At 38.3% G+C, this 20,655-nt stretch overlaps 1 protein-coding gene across 2 annotated transcripts in view; it reads right to left on the bottom strand.

The window, feature by feature from the left end:
* The window catches only part of LOC111873391 (WD repeat-containing protein 26), a 58,485-nt gene extending 38,215 nt beyond the window's left edge, over positions 1-20,270 (bottom strand). The window contains exon 1 of one of the 2 annotated variants that reach the window (XM_023868055.2): positions 19,833-20,270. In XM_023868055.2, coding sequence (XP_023723823.1) covers positions 19,833-20,044 — 212 coding nt within the window. In that variant the 5' untranslated portion in view covers positions 20,045-20,270. The other variant, XM_033755072.1, reaches the window with a different exon arrangement.
* Between the last annotated feature and the right edge of the window lie 385 nt (positions 20,271-20,655).

The following is a 20,655-nucleotide window of genomic DNA, read 5'->3' as shown; positions in this document are numbered from 1 at the left end:
TCTACATGCACCTCCACTATAGCCTCTGTCGTTTCTTGACCGGCTTTAATTATTGCTGTAAACTCCTTATAATAAGAGTCCATCTTGGATTCTATCCTTTCTTGGTTGGTTTCCATCTCAGCTTTCATTCTGGCCATCATTATTCTTGGCCAGCCAATAGGCGTTCCAGTATCTGCTCTGTCATTTGTTCCATTTTTGTAATATGCCAATACAACTATCTACTGCAGTCTTCGGTCCAGCAATTCCATCCGTTCGATCAATCAATCCAATCCAACTTCTGACACCAGTTGTCACATGCATGAGTGACTACAGACGGGGTTTGGATTGGTAATTGGTTTTATTCAACTCTTATAAAGCATAACTACAAATAACTATAGCGCTAACGCTAATTCAAACATTCTGTAGTTCACATCATGTAAGAAGTCTTCTCAGTTTGCTGTGTCCTTACCGGTTGTTGCCTAGTAACAGCTTCCTCAGATTCCGTGTTAGCGTCCTTACTGCTGGCGACTGTCTCACAACTCACTCACTGCTCCAACTGACTAATTCCCAGGCTGGTGGCCATTTCACACCAACTCATTACTCTTCTCACTGCTGTCTCAAGATTTCCTCTCAAAGTCAAAGTCATTGCTACTTTACAACTGGTGGTTTACCGCCAATCAGTTCGTCTTAGCGCCAGGTACCTTGAGACCCACGACCAGAGCTTTTTTCCCCAACTAAACTCTTGCGGTAACAGTCCTTATGTAACATCCTCTCTGACGAGATGATCGGTCTGTCTCTTATTAGTACGCCTGGCCTTTCGTCAAGTGTACATTTCGCACATATACCATGTTATTGAAAATTCTTCCTTTTGCACACAAGTCCTCTGTCTGTAGAGGCTTTACAGAGCAGATCGTGCCTATCTTATGCTACAATGGCAGATTAGTCTTTTGAACTGTTGTAAGCTTGACCACCGCCAAGTTTAAGCCTCTTATATTTTCTTGTCTGGCTTCACCGTGTCCTACACCAGGAACATGTCCATTCTCATGACTGTGTATGAATCCTGCTTGTCGCCTGCACAATTTTATTATATAATCATATGCTTATGAAAGACTGATAGCTGTGTGCAAATTGCAGACCGGTGTGCACCTTGGAAATTTTCTAATGGTGTGCAGAACCTTGTTTAGCATGCGCTGCAATTTTAAGAGGTAGGTGTCTGTCGTTAAGTCCCAGGTGGGACAAGCCTAAGTCATTACTTATCTTATCAAAGCCTAATGGAGGGTTAGATTAATGTTAGCACTTAAAACGTTCACTTTTGAATTGGGAGTAGATTCTAATAAATGTTCTTAAGACCTTGGCTTCATTTTCTTATGTGCAGTTTCCATGTAATACTCTGATCGAAGATTACACTGAGATATTTTACATGACTAAGGGAATATTCCGTCCATTCAAAGTAAGATGAGCCTCAGGAGGCCTCTCCAAGTCCAAGTCACATTGAGACTGACGGTCAGTCAGTCAGTAAGTCCTGGTGTCGAGCCCCATCTGGGGCTCATGACCAGATATTTATTACTGTTTGGCATTTATGGTCTTGTTTTTGTGGGGCACCCTCTCTAACGAGAGGACAGGTCTGCCTTTCGTATATGCTGCTGGCCCTTGCCAGTGCAGTCTTTCTCATGTCTGAGTCCCTTGGGACTCATGACTATGTTTTATTGTCTCAGATTTGAGACTTCCCTTTTTGTCACCTCCTATGACTCGCAGGATCAAGGTGGAAGTATTTGACCCTGCCTCCAAGAGGCCTCTCATGGCAGCTGGCCCTCGTTATATACCCTCAGCATGGGCGACAGAAAACACCGCTTCCAACGGTTCTATTGTTGCAGCCATTACCTGGTAACGAATGTTGTTTACAGAGCCATCACCTAGCAACGGCCGTTATACAGCTGCTTATTTTATGGTCATTACCTATCAATGGGTATACAAGCACACTACAGAAACTATGCAACATTTGGTAAAGATAACATGAAAAGACTGTCACGTGTGTGGGGGTAAGCGTGACAAAAATAACGGGATCTAGTTCGGATGATTGGATTTATTAGCACATTGGTTACAATATCTCTTAATTACAATTAATACAGCGCTATCGCTGATCTACACACTTTACAGTTCACCATTTCAAACGCACTAGGATTCTTAATCTCCATTAGTCGTCCCCTAGCAACGGATCTCAACCAGAAACTAGTGCTTCAAATCACCATGAAGTCTTCTTGTTATTTCATCTTCACTCACACTGTACTCCTTTGCCCTCATCTGTACTCAATCTTCACAATTCATTAAGGACACGTTCAATTCTTGTCCTTGTATTCTCAACTGCTGAACCCTCCTGGACTCTCCTTAGCTGCAAGCGGACTTGTGTCGTATAGCTGCGGCAAGGACAATGCAGAAAACCCAGTTCTATCGTTCAGTACTGCAGACCACACAGAAAACATGTCATGTGATAGCTATCTCGCCAGTCCAATGGCGCGCTGACTGTTGCCTAGCACCAAGCTATAAACATTTGTCCTATTACTGCTGCGTGCGCATATCGCGGGGTGTTTATTGAGCCGTTGCCTGGCAATGCGTTGACATGTCACATTACTGCAAGCAAATAAAATCTATATTTAGCTTTTAGTCTGATGAGTGATAACTCGTAAATGTATCACTGTCTTATTTACGAGTTCCTTACAAAATATGATTTTTATGTTTGTAATTACATACACAGCAACAATACAAATTTTGAAATTACGCTTGAGCTACTTCAAAAAAGTTATGTTATAAAAATGTTATAAAACTCTGAGGTTCTATATGAAAAATCTAATGCAATGAGAATCTTTGTTAAGGGAAACAGTGCTTTGACATGGATCGCTAAACTATAAAATTAATAATGTATGGTTTCTGTTAGCCTCATTACACAGACTGAAGCATCTGAAGGGCAGTAGGTAACTTCTTTCTGTAACCTCTCATTTATGTTGTTCACACTCCAAAATGAGATTTAAAAAAATGAATTAGGTGGTGTGAGTCTACAAATTTCATAAAACAGTATTCTCTTCAAAATTGACCTATGATATAAAATGTAACTGACAAATTAAATGTTCCAATATATGTGATTATAACATATATTTATACTTGCTACACATTATATCTTTCAAAATATCTCTATCAGATGGATCAAAAATGTAACTGAAACCAACAGAAGCTCAATACTTTAAAATAAAATAGTCAAAATTTTAAGTCTTACCCACACAAGAAAAGATATCTGAACTAACTCCATCAAGCAGAGTTGCTCCTGAGGCACCTCAAGGAATGCTCTGACTTCCAACAAAACCCAAAGATTCATTGCCATGTTCACAACAGCAACCCATTGCACACTATCCTTACCATATGAATCAAGCCCGCACTCTCCCACCCTGTTTCTTCAAGATTCATATTAATGTCATCCTCCAATTCATTTTTAAGCTTCCCAAGAGGTCTCCTCCCTCAAGGTCTACCAACAAAACCTTTTTTATATTCCTCTTCTCTCCAGTGCATGCTACATGCCTGCCTATCTCATCCTAATAATGTTCAGTGAACAGTACAAATTATTAAGTTATTCATTATGCAACTTTTTCCAACTGTCACTTCCTCCCTCCAAGTCCAAATGGTCTGTCATAACCCACTCTCAAACTCATTTTCCCAATCTCATTTCTTCCCTTAGCATGAGAAAGCAAGTTTGACAGCAATATAAAACAGCAGGCAAAATTAGTGTTATATTTTAATCCTTATTTTTTTTATCAGGCGACAAGAAGACAACATATTCAAACTTGAATGACTGTAAGCACATAATTCTCATTTAATTTCCTTGGTGAATGCAATCCTGATTTGTTACTGCTGTTCTGAAATATATGAATTTCGCCAATTTTGAAAACATTTGTTAGCTGTCTTTATATTCTGATTTTGTTTTCTGTTCTGACACCGAAGACATAATAAACATATATTTAATTTTCTCTGTTTTTACATCTAGATTAACCTACTTTCTTGTCTAGTATGAATTTCTGTTTTTTCTCTCATGCGACTTATTTCACTCAATAAACATAACACAGACCAGAAGATGATGTGTTCCATTCAATTTCAATTCCTCCTGACTTTCTTGGACCTTCCTAATGGCACACTCGAAAGCAAAGTTTATAAAAGGGAATGACAATAAACCATCCTCTTCTTTCCGATCATTCTGGATAGGAAACACATCAGACAAACATGTACTTATATGAGGTATGATACAAGTTTCACTTAAACCACATTCTAATTAGCCCAACCAGTCTCATGGGTATACAAAATTCATTGACAATGTTGTACAGTATTTCTCTCCTAACTGCATCAACAGCTCTCTTAAAGTATAAAACCCATCTGATCATGCGACAAATTCTAATGAATGTCACTATATTATTTCTATATTTACATGCTGATGAAACAAGTGCTGTTATTCACACAATTATATGGGTGATTTTCTCTCTGCCTGCTCCTTACAAGTTGCGCTAAATTACTTTCAAACCTGATGGTTGATTATACAGCCCAAATGACCTACACTTCTTGTACTGGCCCACATACTGAAAATACAAGGTATGGTAATGTTTCCTGGCTGGATGTTAGGAACCAAACAGTACGGTTAATTTTAATTATGTTCAAAACTCAGTTTCCTGAAAACAAAGTATAATTTGGGAATCAATAATGTGAACCTCCCACATCCAGACACACTTCACATTCACTGAATAGAAAACACATCTTCCCACAAAATCTACCCTTAATTTGCATATATATGATTAAGTTAAGGTATCCCTGTAACAGGCCATGGAGGCCCATAGAGTTGTGAGATGTTGAGGTTCCCACATTTTCTAGACAATCGTCTCATAGATGACAGTAAGGTTGTTAGCCTTATGCGCTGGCCGCCCTTTACCCCCAAGAACATTCCAAGAATATTCCTGGTACTCATTTCTGTTAGAGGCTGAGTTGACCCCAGGGCCATAGTATGGCTGGAATGATTAGGTAAACTGAAAAAATCCAATGACATCGGGATTTGATCCCTTGACCTTCCGGCTTGTAGCATAATATCTCAACCAACTACGCTGCTGCATGCCCCCATACATAACAAAATATGTAGTGACTGCTAACAATGAAAATCAAGACAAACTCGACTGTCGGGTCGGTTGAGTAAATTGCTGCTGGCGCTTGCCAGCACAGTAATTTTTGGCTCCGAGTCCCACGGGACTCATGACCCCCATTTTACTCTCTGACAGCTTTGGGAGCCTTCCAACACTCTCTTGGGGCACAACTGTCAGAGTGAGAGTTACTATATGACTGCCAATTGGTTGGTCTTGGCTCAAAGCCTCTTTGAGGCTCATGACATTTTTTTTTGCAACTGAATCCTTGCAGTCACATTCCTTGTGTAATATCCTTTGTCAAGTATACATACTGCACACATAGCAGGTTATTGAAAAGTCTTCCTTCTGCACTATATACATGTCCTCTGTCAGTCCAGGCTTTGCAAAGCAGATCATGCCTATCTCACTTATCTTATGCTACAATTATGCTTAGTCACTTCAATGGTCATAAGCTTGACCACTGCCAAGCATGAGCTTCTTAAATTCTCTATGTTTGGCTCCACCTTGTCCTATGCTGTGAACATATTCATTCTAATGATTTTTTATGACTTCTGCTTGTTGCCTGCACAATTTTGTTCTATAATCGTATACATGCTGAAAGCTATCTGTTGCTGCAGAACCGTACTGTTCTACTATCCTGACTTCCAGCACTCATGTCACAATACTAAAATTCAGGATGGATCACACTAATGAAAGCAACAGAAAAAATGGGGTGTTTAAATTGGCATGTATATACATTTTTAATGTCTGAATTTTACCTACATAACTATCTAGAGACTTTTTCAAGAACCTAAAATCACTCAGCTGACCAAGAAACTCTGCCTTCAATGGAAAATGAAGGTTCATTAGCATGTAGACATGAGCCTTCCAAAGGTCATAACACGAACTGGATTATTCCGGTCCATATTCTCACACTCTCTTCTATCTGTCCATCTGTCTATAGGTTTCCCAAGTGGTCTCTTCCATCAGATTATCTAAAATTTTACATGACTTTCTCATTTCTCACATGTTGTCTATCACCCTCCTTGATTTGATTACCATAATATCTGATGAAGAACATGAACATGAAACTTCTCTTTATGTAGTATTCTTCCAGCCTCTGTTACTGCCTTCCTCTGAGGTTAACATTCTCCTCAGAAACCTGTCCTCCAACTTCCTCAATTGGTGATCTTCCTTCTGAGTGAGAGACGTTTCATATCCACATAAACAAAAAACAGTTAAAATTATAGCCCTGTATAATTTAATTTTTATAATTTTTATAGGAGAAATCAAGGCAAAAGATTCTGAAACAAATAGTAGCAAGCATTCCCCAAATTTCATCTTCTCTTACTTTTGCATGTCATATTGATTTCTTACTGTACAATGTTGACTCTGGATGTTTCATATTTTGTATGATACCAATTACCACTAAAATGAACAAATCAAAATATGTCCCTTCTTAGTGCACTTCATCCACACTGATTACTTCAAATCTGTTACACAAGTACACCTTTACCTTTCTGTCCATGAACCAGACTGAAATACAACAGCATTCACCCATGTTTATAATATAATTGTAAAGGAAAGTGAAGTAAAGGCAAAGTGATCCTTGGGCTTAATTAATTAATTAACCACCATTCCATGAAGACATATGAGGGAGTAGAGGTATAGCTCCATCATTGTTGACCTTGGCACTAGATGGAGGTGAGTGGTCATCCTCACACCCTTGCCACTTTACCCCAGGGAAACAGCCCCTGGTACCCACTGTGTAGGAGGTTGGGTGAGCCCCAAAGCCGGTCTGGACATTATAGAGAAAAGTCTCTTGCCCCTTCCAGAAACTGAATCCTGATTCCTTGGCTGTAAAGCCAAAAGCCTAGTCACCAAACCAACTGGGCTACCCCACTGTAGAGGAAGTCTGTCAATAGAAATAAGTAAATCAGATGCTGGATTTGAGGTTCCCACAACAGTAATTATGAACAGTATTATTTATTTTCTGGATGCGATGTCATGCAGTCCAGTAGAATTTCACTGATTCTATTTGGGTAATTTTTATTGAATAAATCAAGGGACATGGGATATGAAGCATGTACTACAACTCCTGATCTGAACATGTTCTTGTATTTTATGTTTTACATCAGAAACTTACAAAAGATACCACTAGAATTCTTTATTGGAATCCGTCATGACACAACAACATAACAGTCAAGGTCAACATTACCTTAGCTACCTTAGCTACATGTTTTGGCTTTTAAAGCCATCATCAGGCAAAACACATGGTTACCATATTCACACACCACTGAACTGCATTTCATTGTGACAGTAGAACTGGATACTTGACAACTATGTTACACTATAAAATATAGCAAAATATAACAAGATTGCAACAACTGACTTCATAATATGAACTATCATATGAAGAGTTTATAAACATATTTTATTACATAATTTTCATTTTATAATAATCTTATACTTCATTGTATTTTTATACCTTGTATTTTACAGTGTAACATAGTTGTCAAGTATCCAGCTCTACTGTCACAATGAAATGCAGTTCAATAGTGTGTAAATATGGTAACCATGTATTTTGCCTGATGATGACTTTAAAAGCTGAAACATGTAGCTAACGTAATGTTGACCTTGACCGTTATGTTGTGTTATGACGGATTCCAATAAAGAATTGTATATAATAAACACAACAGGATGCATGAAATGAAGAAAAAAAAAGATACCACTAGGCTTGAAATTTTCATATTTTGTGTATATATCTTACATAGTTACCACATATTTTGAGAACATCTACTATCCATTAATAATAAAAGCTAATCAGGGGCCCCAGCCTGTTCCTTGCTGCTACACATGCTAACCACAATTTCATATGATACAGTTCGCATTCAAGTTTCCTAATAGCATCCACCAGTCTGGTCTGCCATGTTAAATACTCAGAGGTGACAAGCATGCTGACTGAGTCACTGAATCAAGGGTACCACCTTCTTGAATCCCAGAAGATAGCACTTTCCAGTTACCAACATGAGAACCTCAACTCAAAGGATTTACTGATTTGTAATTTGTCTATTTTAGAATGTCTTTCCAACTGCATATATCATGTAATGTCAACACAAGCATGCTACTTTGTAATTTATTTTATGGCATTGTCAGTACTACACAGCGACAAATTACTTGATGATGGTGAAAATTAAACTACAAAGGATATGGAAGGAAGCAGTTGTAGCCTAATTCGGGGCACTATGCCACCATCCACCAGGAGATACTGAAAAATTATGAATGAGCTCGATCAGGATAGTCGCTATCCCTGCCAAGATTTGAACCTGGCACCTTCTGTCTGTCACATTAAGAGTCCATTTGTGCCCTACTTTCCCTATTTTGGATATAAAAAATAAAGTAGAATTATAATATCACCTTGCTGTGTGTGTGTGTGTAACAAGTGCATTGCCCCTATAACTGCTAGGCAACAGCTCAGTAAATATGTTCCTGCAGCAACAAATACACACGCAACAATAAAACATTGTTAGATTTTCTATGCAGCCTGTATCATATCAAAGGAAAGTAGGAGAGCAGTTCTTCCCACAACTTCTTGTTTAACTTGAAACACAGTTTCTCATAACACCTTCTGATAGAGAAAATGTTTTTAAACACGAAAAAATTCTTCAGATATACAAATGATTCCAGTGATATCAATGGTCCTAAATTCATTTGTCAAGCAAAGATGATACTGCATACGAAACTGTCGCAAAAAAGTAAATGTAAGAGGAAACAATTCCCGTATCATGTTCTTTATTATGAACTTGCAATAACAGTAAATACATAGGTCGGATAAAAAGTAGTGGCAACGCCTCTATAGTTCTGAAATTACTTTATTACCTGAGGTAAACACACTTACATTCCTTCAATATAATCGCCCCCCCCATGTGTTCCACCTTCTGCCAAATTTGTGGAAGGCATCGTACACCATCAGCGCGTCCACTTCTGTTGATGTCCAGCAGTAACCGCCCTACAGCACAAATAATCTCCTGTGTCCCTAGCAGTGGTTCTTTCATTTTGGCAAAGAGATCATAATCACAGGGACTCATACCGGGTGAGTATGGCAGATGTTGCAGTATCTCCCATAGCCAGCGGCGAAGGAGATCCTTAACAGCGTCAGCAGTATGAGCTCTTGCATTGTCATGAAGGATGATGGTGTTCGCTGCCAGCAAGTGTCATCACTTTCTCCTGAGTGTTGGACGAAGATGATTACGCAGGAAATTGCATAGTAGGCAGCATTTACTGTCTGTCGTTGAGGTACAGTGTAGTGCAGTATCACTCCATCAGTGTCATATGCCACAATGAACATCACCTTCACATTACTCTGTGTAGGGCGCTCTTTCTTTGGATGAGGAGAGCCAGGATGCTTCCATTCATTTGATTGTCGCTTCAAGTGCGTTCATATGAGCATGCCCAAGTTTCGTCCAGAGTGACAATCCTTCCAAGGAAGTCGTCACTTTCCCCATGGTACTGGTCAAACAAGTCCTGTGCAATTGCATAACGTTGCCATTGTTTCATCTGACATTGTATGGGGTACCCAACGTGCTGCAATTTTGCAGTATCCAAGAATACTGTGCAGAATGTGGAACACGGTTTTGTGACATATGCCTACCTCAGCAGCTAACTCCCACGCAGCAAAGCAGCAAGAAGCTGAATTGCGTGGTTGTCAACATGGGGTCGTCCTGAACAACGGCTGTCCTGAATGGCATCCCTCCTTTCACGGAACAATTTCACCCATTGTGCCACTGTGCAATATAGCAAAGCAGCATCACCAAATGCTTCTCGCAGTCCCTGATAACAGTTTTGTGCACTACAACCTCGTGCAACTTCAATTTTTATCCAGGAGTGTTGTTCTTGTTTCGTAAACATGTTGTTAGGGTGCTTGAACTGGGCTCCTGCACTTCCAAGATTATGCACAATGCGACTCAATGAAACACAACCAGAGCTACTCACTGCACTACTTCAACTGAACTTCTGCTATCAGCTACAGACGGCGCTAGTGCCACCTGACACATCTTTCATGTTACAGCAGTGTTGCCACTACTTTTTATCCAACCCTTCTACTATAATGGACAAAATAAACACTGCTGTGTTTCTGCATTCAGGATCTGCATATGCACTTTAACTTGCAGAAAAATATACTTGTGTGAACATACATCTCTCCCCACCTAAACTTTTGAACCATCTTCATAAACTGACCTACCTCTGAAGGCCATCCTACATTCATTCTGTCCAACTTTCCATTATAAGTAATTTTATTATACTGTCAGTGTTAACTTCTATGTATGCAACTAATATTTCTGTGACAAATATATAAAAAAATACACGTCTGGTACAATAATTTACGTACACAATGCAAAACATCACAGCAAATACGCAAATTGCATATTGACTATTCCATCTGATAGTGACAACTGACAAACCATCACAACAAGGCTTGTAAAATCTAGTACAGAAATTGGATCATATTATGTACCTACAAATTTCCTACTGAATACAATAGTTTCTTTTCGGCACAAAAGAATTATCAATATGCTGATGGCATAAGCTTTGATACTGTGTATGGCACCTTTCAGAGAATCTACACTACTTGCAGAAATAATGTTTGTGAGGAAAGATTTTCATGGTGATGACTGTAATGCTATACAGCCTTGTAGGCAAACAAACTTCTGGAGGAATATGCTGCCTCCATCTTTAGAATTGGGTTATACTCGTATAGGCAGGTTGACTACCTTCCTTACAACCTGCATACATAAGCCAACCAATTCTACAAGCTACACACTTCAACCTTAAAGATGGATCCAGCAGGTTTCTCTGAAATGTATATGACTACAAGACTGCGTGGTGTAACAACCTGAAGGACCAAACATTAACAGATGAGTAAGCACTAAAACTATTCACCTATAATTTCTTCTCATGATAACTCAGTACACTAACGAGCTATGGGCTCGATGGCTAAGGAGTCAGTGTTCGATTCCTGGCAGTGGCAAGAGATTTTCCTCTCTCCACAGCGCCCACACCAACTCTAAGGCCCACACAGCTCCCTATTTAATGGGTACATGGGGCTCTTTTTCTAGGGCTACAGCAGCTAGACCATAAAGCTGACCATTCATCTCCAGCTAGTTCTAAGGCCAAAAATGGTGGAGCTACATCTCTATTCTCCCATATATCTTCATTGCATTGTACTTAACTGAGTACAGGTACAACAACTTCTCCATACATATCAAAATCATGGGTCATAAGTTGTCCCTGGAAGTTCATGTTCATTTAAATTCTGATCATCCTAACACATGTATGTATTCAAATATTCTTCCATTGTGACGATTGCTGCTTACTTTCAGGTTTCAGGGTCATAGCCATAAAACTAACTTTCGTCACCAGTGACAACCTTCGAAAGAAAGTTTGGATCCTCTTGAAGCTGTTGTTAAAGTTCCCTGCAGACTTCCAAGCAATGCTGCTTCTGTTCATTTTGCAGCAGTTGTGGCACAAACTTCGCCACAATCCTCATGTTCAGTTCCTCTGACAAAATTCGTTGACATGTACCATAACTTACTCCCAAGGTGTTACAGAGGTCTTGGATGGTCAGTCTATGATCTTGCAGAATCAGATCCCTAATTTTCATGACATTTTCTGGTGTGGTGCCAGCTGACGGCCGTCCCGAACGATCGTCATCATCAGTCGATGTTTGGCCATTTTTGAAACGCTTATACCAGTCATTAGTTTGTGTCTGGCCTAAATTGTTGTCACCAAAAGCTTGCTTCAACATTTGGTGCGTATCTGCAGCGGTTTTCCCAAGTTTAAAACAAAACTTTATACAGACATGCTGCTCTCTCAAGTCAGTCATCGCACGGAAACATAACAATGGAAATACGTTCACCAACAATAAACCGAACCACTCAACTTGATGCCGCTTTCCACTCTGATTCAAGAAGGGTGTGTGGGGAGACACCTAGCTGTATATCGATGTACTCATAACCATTTGTGCGCAAAATTCAAATTTCGGGAACTTCTTGATAGCACCACGTAAAATGTTAAACAAGGACCATTCAACAATACATACTGCCCAGTATTAAATGAAACAAAACAATTACTTCAAAGATAAAGCTACATAAAAGTGTCAATGCAGTTATATTAGTTTTAATAATAACACAACTTATAACAAAAAAAGTAAAATTATTGTTTTGATACACAACTCCTTGCTTGTTCTTAGAAGCACTTAACAACCTTACTAATTAGTTTCCAGACTGGCCACATTATTACACTGCTGTAGATAGAACAAAACACGTCTGCCAGACTGAGGTAGAACAGAATTTGATGAGTCAGCTACTGTGTTTCAAAATTGTAGCTTGCATTACTCAAAAGCAGCACCCATGTCAAGCACAGCCAAGAGATGTGCCCTCTGCAATTTACGTTTTCTTGGAGAATAGTAGATTTCAAAGTGCAGCTTGAGTGCATCAAGTTCTGATTCAAACTAGAAAAAACTTCTACAGAACCCTATCAGGTATTAAAATTTGCTTTCTCTGTCCAAATGCAATGAGGTGTGAGGTTATGGTAGCGATGGATGTTTCTTATAATTTGTTTAGCTCTGAAATAGGACCTCTACAATAAGCTCACATTAGCAGTAATCAAACCAGATCGTTGCCATAATGGCAGGTGACAGGAAAATGAATATGTCCATAGCACAATACCAATACCACCAATTTTTTAAACTATCTTCTCCAGTTCTATCCTACCAGAATTTCTTTTATATTAAACATGACATGTTCACACTTCTTTTACCATATTAAAAATGAAATTATTGTGTAAAAAACAAGTGCTGTGCTGAAAAGATGCAATCCCTTCTACTGCTCTGTTCACACATGATTGTTCCAGCATCCTGCTGCACTGGTTAACAATTTAAATTGCAGGGGCAAGAATATGTTTTAACAAAAACTCAACAATAATTTGGAACTAGTTTTGGAACAATGAACTACAACAGAACAAGCAACATATCTTAGAAATTATGTAAAAGTATCTACATGACGAAAATCTTATAAGAACAAAACATGTTGCAGGAGTACCATTTATAAAAAAGTGACAATATAGCCCACTAGCAGTCTATAAGCACATCAGATTACTACAAGTTCTTTTATACTTCTTGGAACTATATCTAATCATATTTCTACAGTAATGAGTACTGAAAATGAAAAAAAGAGCTTGTACTGATGCCTGAAACCTCTGAGAGTTCTATAATAAGATGTCTTGGTTCTGCGTTGTTTCTGTAAACCGGGGGAGTTTTTGTTGTATATACAGCTGATATGTTCTCTCTCTCTCTCTTTTTTTAATATTATGAATGCCTTGACTTGTCACCCATTTTCTACTGTGGATGAATTTTTTGTATATACTAGTCGGTAAGATTAACTGTATTCTGGTTCTATTCTTATGTCTTGACTTAGTTCTTTGTACTACTTATTTATCTAATATGACTTTTCCACATCCTAAAGTATTGGATTTTATGGAAATAATAGATGAGTAATGAAAATGAAAAAAGAGCTTGTACTGATGCCTGAAACCTTTGAGAGTTCTATACTGGGGGAGTTTTCTTGTATATATGGCTGATGTTCTTTTTTTGTTTTATATTATGAATGCCTTGACTTGTTCCTATGGGAATGGGATGTTTGTTTTTTGATCTGTGACTTATTCTATATCCAATGGTTGTTTCCCAGCCTGTATCTGGATCTATTTTTGAATTTGAAATAAACTGAATTGAATTTAATTGAAAAATTGAATTGAATATGTATCCATGAACTAAACATGAATCTCAGTTTGAACAGATGAAAGAGATAATCACAATCAAAAACTGAAAACTTCATTAACAGGGTAAGCAAATTAATCAACACAAATATTAAGATGACCATTTGAAATTCCACCACAATTACGACCAACAGTGATCATAAGTAACCACTGGACATAGACTTTTTCAATAATCTGAAACTTTATACTTTGGATAACTTCTTTGTTATTAACTGCAACTGAATGAAACTTTCATAGACTGTTCCACGCTTGGAAAATTTGTTTGCTGCCGTTGGCAATTCTGAACTAACTTGATAGTGTTGCTGACAAAATCTTTTACTCTTCTATTGGTTCTTGTGTTGCTGTGGATAGACAATTTCAGTATGGATTTTCTGTCTGTGTTGCACCATTGTGACAACTGTCTACAGGACTGATGAACAGTCTGAATAAACATGAGTTGTGTATGATAAACGATAAACGTGTGAAGGGACTTAAATATAGTGCATCTGTTCATACAGAAAAAGTTGTTGGTGCAACACAGGAAGCAATAACAGGAAATCCATGAAAAAGTTTACTTGTTAATGTAACCATTCAAGTGGAGGTTTGCTTCATCAGAGAACCATGTGACATTCAAGGTGCCTGGGCTGTCCTCCAGCAGTACTCTGTATTCCCTAGCAAAAGTGTAATGTTTCACTATTGCATCTTCTGGCAGTGGCTGGTTCAGCTGCACTTTGTACGCAAATGCCAAGTGATCACAACAGACTTTGCATGCAGTGCGGGTTCAGACCTCAATCTCTTGTCCTAGGCATCACACACTTTTCCTTGCACCAAGTCTTATTGCCTCCTTTGATGTACCAACAACTTCTGCTGTATGAACACATGTGTTACATTTACATACGTTGAGACATTTATCACACACACTTCCGCTTTATTGAAAATATTTAACAGTCGAGTAGCATTTGTCTCTTGATGGTGCACCGGCAAACCAAAAACTCTCGTGATACTATCCCTCCACACCAGCACAATACTCAACAGAGAAGTACATCATTTTGATAACAAATGCTTTCTGATCTGTTGTACACAACACCACCTTGTTAGTCAATTCAGCACTGCCAATGGCAACAAACAAGTTTCATAAGTGTGCAGAATGATCTGTGAAAGTTCCATACATTTGTGTCCAATAACAGAGATTATACAAATTTTAACTGTCAGATGATAAAAGAACTCTGTCTGAAATTATTAGAATATTTACAACGATGGGCCATAAATGGACCAAAATACCAAGTTTCATGATGTTACATAACCCAAATAGAAGAGGTCTTCTTTACTACACTTTCACATCAATGCACCTGAGCATGCATGTAACTGGCACTACTACATGGAATGTGCCTTCCTTCAAAGTACCACCAAAGTTAAACCATAACCATACAACAGAATACATAACAAAATTCCTGACGAGCATCATGCCAGGAAAGTCCTGTGACAGAGCTAACTAATCAAAATATGTAGCATTTGAGGTTTTCACAGCAATGAATAAGAAGAATTCCGTCTTATGGGATGTGGCGCCGCGTAGATCGTGTGAACTGACGTTTTGGAGGAACACACGATCTACACAGTGCAATTTCCCAGAATATGGAATTGTTCATAATCAAAATATGTGACAATTTCAGCCAGCTGTTCTCGTCTATCCACTGATTACGCAAAGCCACTTGACAGCTTAGACAAAAGAAGACTGAGACAGAATTTATAATAAATCCTTGTTATGGTCAGGAATTTCTTGGATTTTAATTACGAGCATAATGGCCACATCTCTGAGAGTACAACACACATTTAGTGCTTAATGAGCCTTCTGTTCAACTTACAGTGCAAACATAACAAGAATTGTCTACTTCCAAAACGTGAAACTGTTCATATACGCAGACAATAAGCCCAACAAATTCAGCAGACTTGAAAGTTGTATTTAACATTATGAGTGACTGGGCAAGGGAATACAGACACCATGGTCTGTAATGGGAGCAAAATTAAAGACATTAAGATTTTGCTGACTTCTGTCGTGCGACCATGTGTAATTTTGTGGATAGGTACTAACATTTCAGGGAAAACTGGTGCCCTCATCTTCATGGTAGAAATGCACTTGAAGATGGAGGCATCAAGTTCCCCCCAAAACATTGGTACCTATCTGCCAAACTACATACTGTCACATCCCAAGAGAGAGTAACCTTCAGGGTCACCACTATGACAGCCTTGCTATCTCATAAAAGTAATAAACACTTCAAATCATAAAACTTACGAAGTTCAGAAAGGGAAGAAAATTGGCAAGACACTACCACTTCACCAACAGTAAGAACAAGCTCAAAACTGTGTCAACATTCAAATGCCTGGGAGTAATGCTGCGACAAGCATAATTACATTAAACCTGCATACTCAGGATACAACAGTGTCTGCACCTACAGCAATCCCAATATTCCAAACTTGACTGTGACATCATACAATACAGTAGCAGCCCTCATCAACCTTAAGGTCTCTCTTGTGGTAACCTACGGGATTGAAATGGCTCTGCAGAATTTCAATGAAAGTAACTTGAAGAAGCCTGCAGGAGTAAAAGCTAGGTTTCTAAATACTATGTATTTCAAAACATGCACGCACACACACCAGTCTAGCCTCAGCTGGAGCCACAACACTTCACTGAAGAGTCTACTAGAAATTATAACATACAAGCAAGTTCTACAAGAAAGGTATGAAAATAATTTCCATCACAAAAGAGTTCTATTGTACAACGACCATGACACCAGACATGTCAACAAGGCTGAATCTGAAACTGCAGCATACCTAAACCTGATCTGCTGTCTATGGTTTTCACAGAAGAATCTGCATGAACACTGCCTACCATGAACCTGACCCAGCTTGCATTTGCACACTGTACAGCAAAATATGCTACTACCTAAGTGATTGCAGCAACAGGATGAAATCAGTAGATTCACTTGTTGGAAGATGGTGACAGTGAGACAAAATGTATTGTCACTAAAACTTTCATTCCCTATATGTACACTGTACATAATGTGTTTTATTCATAATAAATTCTTATTCCAAAACTGACTGATACATCAATTTCATGGAAATGTTTATAGAAGGGCTTTGTACAAATGACCTAATGAAGACCACTAATATAAATGAATTGGATTGGGCCTTTAAACTGAAAACACAATCATATATCAGCCATTGCAGTTTAAAACACACTATTAGTAATTTCCCATTCTGTATAGTCACTAAGTTAACCCTTCCGCACCGACATCCGTGTGCTTCACCGACCCTTTAAATAATTGTATGCCACCGACATCTGTGCAGTGCACCGACCTGCGCAGTGTTAGATTTGAAGGACTTTGCTGACAAAACGAGGAAAGATATTCCAATTTTCTTTTCAGGAGTACATAGATTAAGGTTTCGTCTTTCAATTGGTATATTAGTTATATATTTTGGACGAATTTTTAGCATGGTATTTTTATTTTATATCGTTAGTGTAATAGTTCGTACTTTTGTCTCATTGCGCCTAGATTGCATTGAAATTTTTCAAATTCTAAGTAAGGAAAATGTATAAAACTATATATCTTTCGACTCTATGGTCTTTGCTTGTCTATATGAGTCACTCACTGAAACCCCAGACGAAGGTTTTCCTTCAGTGTGTTGCTGTAGATTCTGCAACACAATGAAGTAGTCAAACAAGAGGGTCATTTTTTCCTGGAACCAAATGCAACCTAAGTAAACAAACTTACGAATGATACAGAAATCTATGATGTCATAACACATTCTTCTGTCAGTCGCGCCATAACCATGGCCTCTACAAGTAGGACAGTTTTACATGACGATGAACTAGATGAGCTCCTTGCTCACGACTCGGAAGTTAGTGAGTTCGAATATTCGGATAGTAGTGAAAACAGTGATAATGAAATTGAAGATCAGGCTGTAGTTGATGCTATCCAAGATCATAGTATTGAAGATGACGACGAAATAGTGGCGAGGGTTCCAGTGGCGGATTCAGACGAGAGTTATTTTTGGCAAAATATGGATAATTATGATGGCATTTGCGAACGGTTTTCTGAAAATTCGGGGCCGAGAAATCAGTCTGTGAATGTGCTCGACATAGTACAGACATTTCTATTATTTTTACTGAGGATTTTGTAAACAATATCGTTCAGGAAACAAACACTTATGCGCAACAAATTTATATGTGGGAGGGTTTTTCCATTTAGATAACACCATCCCCCGGCTTCGTGAAAGACATTTTATTAGTAAAATTCCCCCATCAGGAAAAAAGGCTAGACCACAAAGGCGATGTGTAGTGTGTACAAAAAACAAAAGAAGAAAAGAAACCGTGTACTGGTGCAGTGATTGTGATGTTGGGCTATGTATTGACCAGTGTTTTCAGGATTACCACACCAAACTCAACTTTTAGCAGTTTGAGTGAGTAAAAAATATTATTTATCATAATTATATTACAAAATATATATAGTTTTGTTCTCCGTTTCATTATGAATATTTCTGTGAAAATTTTATCTCAATATACCTATTTTTGCGAGAGTTACTAAATTTTTCATGGATAAGTGCATTTTTCTGTTTAATAATTAAATACCCCGTCGGTTTGGGGATAGGAAAAGATTTAAATACTATCCGTTGCGGAAGGGTTAAAATGCATATATCTGCAGAATAAATGTTCTAAAATGTAATGATGTTAACAAACACAACATTTTAAAATGCATGATGTCTGCTTACCATGCAACATGACTTGAAATTCCATTAACATATGAGATCCTTCCTTTAATTAAGAATAAAAATCTCATAAATACTCAGTATGATTCTACAGTTAATGAGAAGAAAATACACTGTACTATATGTGTGAATCACAGTCCACGTATTAAGTCACTATCTTCAACTGTTGCAATTCAAAACATCTTAGTACCACTAATGCGGTAACGGAAAATGATGTCTAACAAAGGAAACAAGCACGGACTACTTTAATATACCCTGAATAACTGATAACTATAATAAGCCTAAAAGAGAAGGGCCTGGGAAATTAAAAAAACAAATCCTATTCACCAAGCACTTCAAAATAATTTTGGCAGAATAACACGGAACATAATGAAAATGTGTGACAACAATGATCACAGAATTGTAAAGGAAACACCTAGCACATACCTCCCATTTTCTTTAACCCATCAGGCTGTGACAATTTCTAACTATCTCTTGCATAAAAGAAACAGATATTAGTACCTCTATGGAAAACACTATTCTTATGCCGATCATGTATACATACAACCATGCTGCATAGTTGTAATTTTTTATCAACTATGAAACTAAGCGGAACTGTGAGGAGGGGAAAGTGGTCCCATTTTACTTGATAATGCTTTCAAAGTAATTTATGGTGAAATTTCCTACCAACCCACACTGAAGAACAGATATATACTTAGCAAAACTCTGGAAAGATAGAAAAATGTGTTTCTTACTTCATGATGTGCGGTCGTCCAGTCCTTTCATTATTACCAACAGTGTAATCACTATGTTTACTTTTCTGTCAATCCATGATCATGTACTAATGTTCAAAATGGAATCACAGAAAAAATTTAGCAGGTACTGTTCCTACTGCCAATGTAGCTACCTAAATATCTACCCTTGACATTTCGAAATACCATTTTACGCATTGTAAATAAAACTTTTACAATATGAGAGCAATTAAACTGAAGAATCACATTCACTATGGAGGTCATCTATAGGTCAAGATGGCAAAACACCACTAACAAACCGTTACCAAATTTACTTGTCACTTTCAAAACTTGAAACGTAACTATTCATAATGCAATATAATGACAATGAAAAATTGGTAAACTTCATATCAAGCAAACATACTTAAGCCCTATTGTTTTTAGGTGTTGACCAATCAGTCGCACAATGTCTTGGTTGGTCTTGTCTATTATCTTAGGTGAAATTTCCCCATTTGGTCCTCCATTAATTGCATTGATCTCGGACATATGTTCGGTGCCATTCTGTTGACTTGAAGATGCGGAATGGTCTTCGGACACTCCATTGCGTTGCGTACAGCCATTTGCTGCTTGCTGCATTGTAGCGTCCAAAGTTCGTGATTTTTTTCGCGGTGGCGGAGCAAGTCCACCGTCGTCCGACTCTCCGCTCGAGGCCAGGCTTGCTAACAGGTCGCCGTGATGAAATTTTTGGGCGCACACGATACTTTCCGAAGAAATTTTGTCGAATCCAATGTTGACCACTCACACTACACTGCATACACCTTCGCCACAGCTGAGCAATGTTTAGATTGTGACGTCATAAACAAGGACCTGGGCAAAAAGATCGTCGACTAGCACTTCCTAGCAAGTGGAACAAAAGTATTCCTTAATTTAACTTCAATGCGAGTCATGAATGTTATGTGGAAATTCACATGACTAACACTAGATGACAGGAGATTACACTTATGAATCAGTCCTTTTACATAAACAACCGATAGATGGTAATATAAGCGTTAATTACCTAACCTCATGGCGAGCTACAGATGGCCGGATGGGCATTGCCTAGGCCTCTTTTGTATTTACATTTTTTCTTACAATTAAAAAAGAAATTCTCATGGGGATGTGATCTACATGTGAAACCGCCAGTTGCGCAGCTACTCCAGAACTTCCCAAATTTTATGGAACCCTAAGGGTCATTACCGTGTTCACAA

The sequence above is a fragment of the Cryptotermes secundus genome, unplaced genomic scaffold (assembly GCF_002891405.2).
Source record: "Cryptotermes secundus unplaced genomic scaffold, Csec_1.0 scaffold22, whole genome shotgun sequence".
Lineage (NCBI taxonomy): Eukaryota > Metazoa > Arthropoda > Insecta > Blattodea > Kalotermitidae > Cryptotermes > Cryptotermes secundus.
Note: the sequence above shows the minus strand (reverse complement) of the source record. Positions and strands in the feature narration are given on the sequence as shown.